The sequence below is a fragment of the Epinephelus lanceolatus genome, chromosome 4 (assembly GCF_041903045.1).
Source record: "Epinephelus lanceolatus isolate andai-2023 chromosome 4, ASM4190304v1, whole genome shotgun sequence".
NCBI lineage: Eukaryota > Metazoa > Chordata > Actinopteri > Perciformes > Serranidae > Epinephelus > Epinephelus lanceolatus.
The window spans coordinates 22124475-22134148 of NC_135737.1; the positions used below are offsets into that span (position 1 = coordinate 22124475).

General features: G+C 40.7%; 1 protein-coding gene across 1 annotated transcript; it reads left to right on the forward strand.

Moving 5' to 3' along the window:
• Positions 1–454: 454 nt before the first annotated feature.
• LOC117259462 (zona pellucida-like domain-containing protein 1) lies at positions 455–7195 on the forward strand. The gene is made up of 11 exons (XM_033630802.2): positions 455–482; positions 647–770; positions 1139–1359; positions 1705–1889; positions 1973–2045; positions 2164–2261; positions 3847–3927; positions 4231–4399; positions 4489–4591; positions 5077–5097; positions 5272–7195. Exons 2-11 carry the CDS (start codon positions 674–676, stop codon positions 5406–5408), a joined length of 1185 nt encoding a protein of 394 aa, XP_033486693.1. The 5' UTR covers positions 455–482; positions 647–673; the 3' UTR covers positions 5409–7195.
• Positions 7196–9674: the final 2479 nt, after the last annotated feature.

Consider the following 9674-nt stretch of genomic DNA (forward strand, 5'->3'; position numbering starts at 1 on the left):
ACAACATGCCACAAAATTATGAGCATCAAATCTCATCATATAAAAAGTCTTTTGTGCTTATTTTTCACATTAAGGGTCACATTAAACCACCAAACCCCCCAGAAGACAACAGGTCCTCTTCCCTCTATTATGAGTGAGGCCCTAGTTGAATAGACACCATACATACTCTTACTTCATTATGTTTCATATCAGTGAGCAATGGGGGCTGCATTTCGCACACAAAGTCACAAAGCCTTATGGACATTGTTTAAGCATGTTACTTTGAAGGGGGCTGTGTTGGGTTTCATCATTTGCCTCCAGGAGAGGACCTCAGCCACAAAAAGTGGATTGTTTACACATACTGAAGCAGCCCCACCAAAGTGCCATTGACCCTGTTTCCATCCAATCCTACACCAGTGTTGTGACCACACGACGGTCACGTTCACCATATATAAAACAGCCCGCTGCTCTCTTATCCTAAACCCACAAAGGAGACTGGGGAGGTAAGATCCAGGCTAAGAGGCAAATAGAGTTTGCTTGATTGACAGCTCTGGATTCATCATCTAAATTTGGACCTTTATTGTTAAAATGGCCTCGCTGGATTTCTTCTGCATTGTGCTGGATTTATTAGGATTCTCCATGTTTGATATCTGTGTGTTTGCCTCAGCTTTTTCACAGAGGGCAGAGCAGTGAGATGGCTTTAATCAGCTTCCTCATCCTGACCTCCTTGTGTATTGCGGGCCGAGAGGCCCTCAGCCTATCTGACTGCGGAGCATTTGCCAGACGACCAGGTAAGATGAGCGTGACCTTCAGTCTCACTTATTTGTTTTGGAATGAAGGGGTCATATTGATTTTAGTTCAGATGTAGACCTTTAGGGAAGCCATATTGATTTCAGTTTACTCCAGATATTTAATTAGCACATCTGAAGGAGTGTTAATTGCACTGGTAAATATGTGTTTACAGAAGAAAAGTAGATGTTGAAACAGGCATTATGACCTTAACATTTATAATTTTATTAACTGTGGCTCTGTTTTGCAACTTTCACGATGTGATTGTCCATACATGTGCAATAATTTACAAAAACATCTGAATTAACACTAGTTTCTATGACAATTGCATCCAAATCTTTAATTAACAATGCCATCTTATCACCATCAGAATACACTGATATTGCTGTGGTGTGTGGTACATCTGCCATTGACCTGGCGATTCAAATCTGCCCGGCCATCTACACCGGTTACAACGCGAGCTTACTGATCCTCAACCACATCCGGGACAATGTTGACTGTCAGGGGACCCTGGACACCTCGGTGGTACCTCCTGTGGTGAGATTCAGCTTCCCCATCACGGAGGGAAATGCCTGTGGGAGCACCTTCTTGGTGAGTATTGCATCAATGAAGTGTCCTGATTTAAAGTCATGAGGGATGGTGATTGTGGGACTTGTTAACCTTTAGCTGAGGAGAGTTCGAGCATATTAAGGAAACTGAAAGAGTTTCCAACTCCTGTGTTCTGAGGCCAGGTAGGAAGAAGTGAAAAAGAGAATTTCAGTCTGCTTTTGAATTAATATAAAACAGAGTCATGCAATCTCACCAGCCTTTTCTGAGGAGACTGAAAGAGTTGTTCCACTTTTTCTCTGTGATTGCATCACCGCTGCCTGCTGTGCCGGAGACATTTATTTTTAAACATTTCTTAAATAATCGTACACCCACTAAATTATTCCTCAGACCACGAGCGCGCCGGGGACGGGAATATTCTCTGACTTCTCCAACATCCAGACGGTCAACGTCAGCGGTGTGATCCGATCCTTCGACCCCACCATTGGGATGATCACCTACAATGCCGAACTCAAGTATTACTACTCTTGTGCTTACCCACTGGAGTATCTCATCAACAACACCCAGGTGGATGTGTAAGTGTCAGTGAAAACTACATTAACACCTCTAACTTTTCACTTGCGTGCCAAGTGTGATCTCATCATTTGCCTCCTTGCAGGTCGTCCTCCTCCATTGCTTTGAAGGACAACAATGGGAGCTTCATCAGTACCCTCAGCATGAAACTGTACCAGGTGCCTCCTTACACCTTCCCCACATACTACGCATGCCCTCATTTCTACCTGGCACCAACATCAAGTGATAAATCTTATGCAAGCGCTTATATAATATTTCCTTCTCTTCCCTTGCCAGGATGTAAATTACACCACGCCCCTGGTCTTTCCACAACTAGGCATCGAACTAAGAAAAAATATCTTTGTGGAGGTGTCTGCATCCAACCTGACCTCACAGTAAGACGCATTTAAATTATAGGGCCTACAACACCTGCATCCTTCTCTTTGTCTGGTTCAGACCTGGACCTGTATCTATTAAACTTCTAGGTATTACACTCAATTATTTAAGTATGATACATACATTTGAGATACTTTTCACATCTTTACACTTCTACTCCACCACTTTTCATTGAGAAATATTTCACTTTGCACTAACCTACATTAAGGATGAGCAAGAACACCATTATCTATCTGTGTCTGTTCAACCAACTAAAATATCTGTTTCCATATCTGTACTCAGAATAGGGACGAAACCAGAAGTGGGTGGAGCTTTAACTGGAATATGTTGGACATACGTTGAAGTGGGTGTGGCTTAAAAGGGAATAGGTCGGACATATGGTTTTATTAAGCCTGAAATTCATATGGGTTCATCAGAATTTGCTATAGGTATTATTCATTAGCAGAGCAATCTCAGGATTAAGCTTCAGATAATTTTAAAAATCACAAGTTTGGATACTGAGACATTTTACCCAAATAATACTTGTACTCATATAAATTATCTGTGCAGGATTCATCTGAGTTTTCTGCTCAACCCTGACCTACATTTATTTGACAATTAGTTACTTTTTTAAGATTTAAGATTTGAGTGTTTAAAAAGTATTATTTTGAGAACCAGATTTTCAATTTTTGGTTTCAGATTTATCCTATTTACCCCTTTATCTGCAATATTTTTCTTTATCAAAAACTCCTTATATTATATTTAGTGATATTTTGTCCCATGAAATGTGATTTTAAAGAAATACATCAGATATTTATAATGGGCTTCTAAATGTTAATTAATTCCAAAACATGTCTCAGTAGGTGTTTCTGTCTCCGTACTGCAGTCATCTGAGATCTACTCTTAACCAACTTACATGTAAACATATGTTTTAGTTGTAAGAACAGCTTTTATTCTTAAAACAATACATCACCCACAAAATGATCATTTGTATATCAACTGCTGACCTCATGTTAGTTCTAATTTGTGTTGAAAACTTGAAAACTGTTTTTCTCACATGCCTCCATGGTGAACGGAGAATCCAAAAAGGGCGAACATTCTTAATGAATTGAAGTTAACAGGAACCACATTTAATAACAGCAAAACTATATTTGTTGTTTGTAAACTGGTGTTTTAATATAGTTTTGCTGTTGTTTTGTTATTTTAATTCATGAAGAGTGTTCGCCTTTTTTGGATTTTCCATGCACTGTGGATGCACGCAAGAAAAACAAAGTTTTCTTCAAGAATTTAAGGTAACACACGAAGAGTAATTGCTATACAAATGGTCAGTTTGTGGGTGAAGTAATCCTTTACTATGTTTGGAAGTTGGAGTAAAAGTAAAGAATGTTTGGTAGTTGGCAGTTGGAAAAATAAAGTCCTGGATGTCAGTCATAGTTGCGTCACTGCATGCTTGGAGACCTGAGTGAATGTCTAGGATAAAAGACGTTTCTGTCTCTCCTACTCTCCCACCACACGACTGTATCTTGATAGATTGTAAAATTGAGGATTCCACCTGTGACCTGGAGTCTCTGACTCGGTGCTGGGGACCTCATTCTTTCTCCACAGGTACTTTGTTCTTCTGGACCGGTGCTACGCCTCTGTGGGTCCACAGCCTACCAACTCCACCTTCTTTAATCTGTTTGTCTCGTAAGTCACAAAAACTCTATTACTCTACTTTTTGTAACTTGTGAATTTCTTCCAGTCTTTCAAGGCTTTTTAATTGGATCTATCTCCCGGTCCAGCAGTCCAGATTTAAATCTAAACTTTTACACGTATCTATACAGGGTTTCCTGTCTTCCACGCAATAAGCGCACCTCAGCTACTTCTAAATCCAAAGGGAGCCCTAGTCTTGATTTTGTCTCCCTGCTTTTTTTATCATTAATACATTGCCTGTATGTATCCGTGTGATGTGCAAATGGGGCACTTGTGAGGTTCGCCTTTTATTGAAAGGTGCTCCATAGATCGGCTCACCACCATGCTGGAGAACGGGGATAGCCAAAAGGCCCGCTTCTACTTCCCAGCGTTCCGCTTCATCGAGCAGCAGAATGAGACCATCTCCACCTACTATCTGCACTGCATCACCCGGCTCTGCGAGCGCAGCACCTGCAGCACCTTCAAGGTGGGAAGGCACTGCATGCATTTCAAGCAGAAATCTCCAATTTTAGCCGGATCACAAGCTCATGTCTCTATCTCTGATTCGATCCACAGCAGTGCAACAGGAAGAAGAGGAGTGTGGAGTCCACAGTTGTCCAGGAGAGCGTCACTGAGCCGTCTGTGCTCACAGTGGCTATAAAGGCCAAGACAGAGAACGGTATGATCCCTATGTGTCTTTCTTTTATACTGTAATGACTGCTCCCAGTAGATGCTATTAAGAGAACTTAAGAGCAGAGCAGAACAAGCAGACATCACTCAGGTGGTAATATGATTAAAGGAATAGTTTGACATTTCAGGAAATAGGCTCACTTGCTTTCTTGCTAAGAGTTAGACGAGAAAATCGATCATGTCTATGTGCTTAATGTGAAGCTACATCCTGCAGCCAGTTAGCTTACCAAACTAGAAAACTGACAAATAATACTGAATAAAATACAGACAAGGGTAAAAAGGAAAGATGTAGAAACTACAACACGGACTCCTGTAGTGTCTGTAAAACAATTTGTTTTGGGCATGTAGCAATTTTTTCTCTGCTGCTTTTGCTCTCTCTCTCTCTCTTTGTAATTTAATTTATTTTCCCAGCGTTCTGACAAATATCATAATTCCCTCATTATGAAATACTAACTCTTCCTGTCTTTCTTGCAGCCATTCAATCCAAAGAAGAGGGTGAGTATGTTATTTATTAACTTGGCTGCTATGAGAACAGCCTCTCACAAAGTTTTTGCTAATTACATTCCTCCAGAAATGAAAAGCACTTCTTATCTGCAGCAAGTCATAATGTATTCTGTTGTCTGCTGGAATAGAGCATGCCATAATGATGTCACTCTCATTTGTGCACAGCACTGTCTGGTGGCCAGTCTGACAGCCATGGCGCGTCTGTTGGCCTGGGAATTGCCGTGGCAGTCCTTGTTGTGATAGGGGTGGCAGCCATTTTGATGGCGGCATCGTTTTATCGAAAATTGAAGCGGCTAAGCTAGCAGCGGCCAATGACCTTGGCGAGCAGAGTTCAGCACAGACTAAATGACATAATGAGTTTGACAGGTTGGCATTCACATACTGGTGGAGGTGCATAATGTATGTATGTATGTAGGACTCTGTTGTACTGAATCAGACTATTGATTGGAGCACTTAATGTTTCTTGCCAATCCTTCACAGACCATTAGACGTTATGGAGAGTGAAGTCTGAATATCATGTTGCACTGCATGGTCAAAAAAAGAAAGACAGAAATTAAGTTGTCATCTTAAAGGAGCAGTTCAACATTTTGGTAAATACACTTATTTGCTTTCTCCAGGAAGCTACTGGTCCCTGCCTAGAAATACTCTGCCACATAACTCCATTTAAAACTTGATTTTACACTTTTATTTTTATATGAATTAATTACAAACAAGATTTAGTGTTACGTGGGGAGCTGTAGAGGTGCTAATAGGTGAACTTAGTCACCTTTGGACAGGCTAGCTGTTTCCCCCTGCTCCAAGTCTTTATGCTAAGCTAAGCTCAAGCTACATATTTATAGTGCAGGCAAAATACTGGCATCGACCTTCTCATTGGCAAGAGAGCAAAATAACTGTATTTTCCAAGCCCAGTCGCCAGAACAAAATGTTCACATTTTACATTTCTGCAAACAACAAATATGTTACGTTTGCAACAGACACCTGCCAAGCTGCAGACCACTCGAACCCAACAAACAACAACATCAGTTGTCTTTTGGCGACACTTTGTGCTGTTTCTGGCATTTCCACCTGTGTCTGTGGCACAGAAGCTGGGCGGTTTTAGCGGCACATTGAGGTATGCCCCAGCGACATGTATGGCACCGAACCTGAATATTTTTTCGCTGAACCTGGGTGTTGAAAGTGGCATGTTGAGCCTTTTCCCAGCACAGATTGTGGCACTGAACCTGGGTGATTTCAGCCAAAACAAGATTTTTCTCCCAACCACAACCAAGTGGTTTTTGTGCTTAAACTTAACTGCACCTTCACCACAGTGTTTTTGAGAGCCACTATATAATAACATGAAAATGTAACATATCCATGGTTTATAGAACTATTCAATACAAATATTTTTTTTCTTGCAATTGGGTTGTATTTTCTTTTACAATGTCAAACTGTTCCTTTAACTTACAGCCAGGGTGAAAGCATAAAATGAAGGCAACACATTTTAATTATTACACTTTTGTCTTACATTAAATTTCGTTTCTTGTCAGTGAGTAAATATTCTCTGATTCAAGTGCTCAGACTTCTTGTTTATAAATAAAAATCTACTTCTGTGTATGAATCATGAACATGAATGACACAGACAGTGGGCTGCACAGCTTGTAACTATTTCTAATCGACTTTGGCTCGCTATACAAGCAGCTTTGATCATTTTGTGCAAGCCAGAGCTGACATGTTGCATGTTTTACGTAGAAATGCATGTGTAATTAATTAAATCCTAGATGCAAAATGAGTTCGCCATTACCCTGCATTCTGTTGGTCACACTGACTCTAAATGCATCACTTGAAATGTAACAATATCAAGTGAATGAGCAGGTAAATTGAGGTATTTATTTGATTGTTTGAATGATGCATTCAGGCCTGCATTATACCAGGAGAATTTACTTAGTTGTGATACTTGTAATAATGTATGATCCACTGTGGCAACTATTCTGAGAAAGTTTGTATATTTCCACAAAGTGAATGATTGCTGCTGTGTCTATTTGTGCAATTTTTCCATGTCACGCATGCATTATTATTATTGCTATTAAAGCTTGCAAGATATGAAACAAGAGGTCGTGTCTTCGAACAGCAGACACTCACCTGCAGTCAAGAGTTAAACTCTGCATGCCGTGAACTTCAAACCTATGTCGGAGTGCATTTTGCGGTCCACATGAAACAATTCCTGACATTAAGGAAGGCTTTGCTTATCTTCATTGCAGTCTGGGAGTTTAAAGGAAATGAAAAGGATTAATTCATCAAACTGAGTGTAACTGGCACACACATTTCTATGCTGTTTTATAACTGGAGGAGTGTAGATGGTACAAAAAGTGGGGCTGTTCAATATGAATATCAGTGTATCAGTTTCCTTCAGTTTGAGGTTTGATGTGCTCGGCTTTGAAAGCGCAGGGGAGGAAATAAAGTTTGTGCTGAGGTTTGTGGAGGGATGTTTATGTAATCATCCTCCACTAGAGGGTGTCTAATCACCATTTTTTTCATCCCATTTTTTTTAAGGCTTGAGATCAAGTCAACATGTCCACACTGCCGTTAATTAATGCATTTTGAGAAGCACCCTGAAATTACCAAAGGGCTTCTTGTAATTCTCTGAGTCACCCGGGATTAGATTTGTTTTACAAGCTACAACACACTCACTTCTCTATATGTCAGCTCTCTAAAGGGCCGGAAAGTTCACAAGCTGCCTGTACTGTGGTCACAAAGGTAAGATCGATGATTTCCTGAGTGACCCCTGTGATAAGCGAGATGTCTCTCCCTGTACACCATAAAAAGAACAAGCAAAGCAATCAGCTGGCTTGACAAATGATCTAATTACGAGTTCCTGTATTGTTAAGTAGGCCATGACAAACTCCATGACAAGACGACCCACTTTGAAACGTGAGGGGGATAAATCAGCTGAGCTGGAAAGTAGTGCTCCATTAGGACTGCAGTAACTGTATGTTCGGGATAAATCCCCCCCATCCTTTATGAGTTTGCTGTAATTTAATTAAACCAACAGGGATGAACGCATGCTCTGTTGCTCTCTAATGGTGTGGACATTAACCTTTGAATCCAGCTGCTCTGCCCTCTATAATGTTAATAGCCGTGGGGGAGTAGGAGAGAGGTGCAGCTCGAAATTTGTAATGCACTACTTTGCTTTTGTTGCTCTTGACGGTGCACATTATTTTCTGTCTACCATATTTAAAGTCAACTCATGTTGTGATACATCTTTGTCGGCAGCGTTTGTATAGCTGCCATTAAAACTCTGTTTATTTTCATGCCATTATCTGCGGAAAGACGTGAAATATCTGTTTTTTGAGGCCTTACCATTTCGGCCGGTTTTGTCCTCAGCTGAAAGAATAATTGTCCTGTCATTTCCATACTAATTAATATGCATATGGGTCTGTCTGTAGGCTATACATTAGCTTTAGTAGACAGCACAATCATGAAAAATTGATGGACCAGCTGTAATTTAGGGCTGGCACATGAACATGAAGACTCCTGGAATATGATGACTTTGAATAAACAGTGTCAGAGTCTTTCTAATGGGCTGATGTGATGTGCTAATGTGCTAAAAAAAAAAAAAAAAAAAAGGAGTGTGGATTCAAGGCAGGTAAATGTGAAAAACTTAACAAAGGTGGGACTCTGCTGGACTGCTGAGCAGGCGAAGTCACGCTGGAAGGTCCAGCTGTTCCATTAACCTCTTGTAATGAGACAGTGAAGCTGGAAAACTGTGGGCAAAGTGTAATGTCATGTTCACATCATATCAGAGATAGCAGAGGAAGAATACTGCGGCGCTCACAGAAATTTGTCATGGGGGTGGCCAGATGGGGACACTGAAAAGCTTGGGGTGGCTCACCATAACCAAGCCTTAACCAAATTTTAGCCTTTAACCTGCGGGTTTAACAAAGACTGGACAAGGTTTCCCCAGTCAGCAGCTGGTGTTTATGTGATATAATATAAAAGCAGCATATGCCCAAGAGTAGGTACGCATCAGTGCAGTCAGTGCATGTGGAGTGTGTTGGTCCAATTAGTGTTGAGACTGGGACTGAACAAGGGTGAATGAATAACACCAAAACATGTTGAGCCTTCAGGGGGTGTTGTGGGATAAATTCAACAAATTCTGCTGGTGCCCGCTTGACCGTAAAAGTCTTACTAGGTAAGATCATTTCCAATCATTGATCACTGTGAAATGGAAGACAAAAAGAGAAATCAAAGCAAAGGGAGGGAAGTCGGGGTCTATCATGAGGACAGTTTGACTGGCATGTAGCTTGAAGCATAATGTGTGATATCTGAATATGAGAGCTTGAGCCTCTGATTAGCATTAATTTTCAAAAGTAAATCAGTTGCCGTGGAGAAAAACTTGACTGGTATAATTTGAGGGATAGACAGTGAACTCAGAGCCAATCAGATTCCGGTGAGTTCAGCTCAGTCAAATGCCAACAATTAAATTAGTTGTGAGAACACATTCGAACGAGACCAGGAAAAGTTTGAGTCACTATATTTAGAATTAGTACCAGAGTACTTTTTCGAAACGTGTCTCAGTTTGTGGATTTGAC

Coding starts and splice junctions, on each gene's coding strand:
- LOC117259462 (XM_033630802.2), top strand. CDS start 674: ATGGCTTTAATCAGCTTCCTCATCCTGACCTCCTTGTGTATTGCGGGC. Junction 771..1,138: donor AGCATTTGCCAGACGACCAG/GTAAGATGAGCG, acceptor TATCACCATCAG/AATACACTGATATTGCTGTG. Junction 4,400..4,488: donor GCACCTGCAGCACCTTCAAG/GTGGGAAGGCAC, acceptor TTCGATCCACAG/CAGTGCAACAGGAAGAAGAG.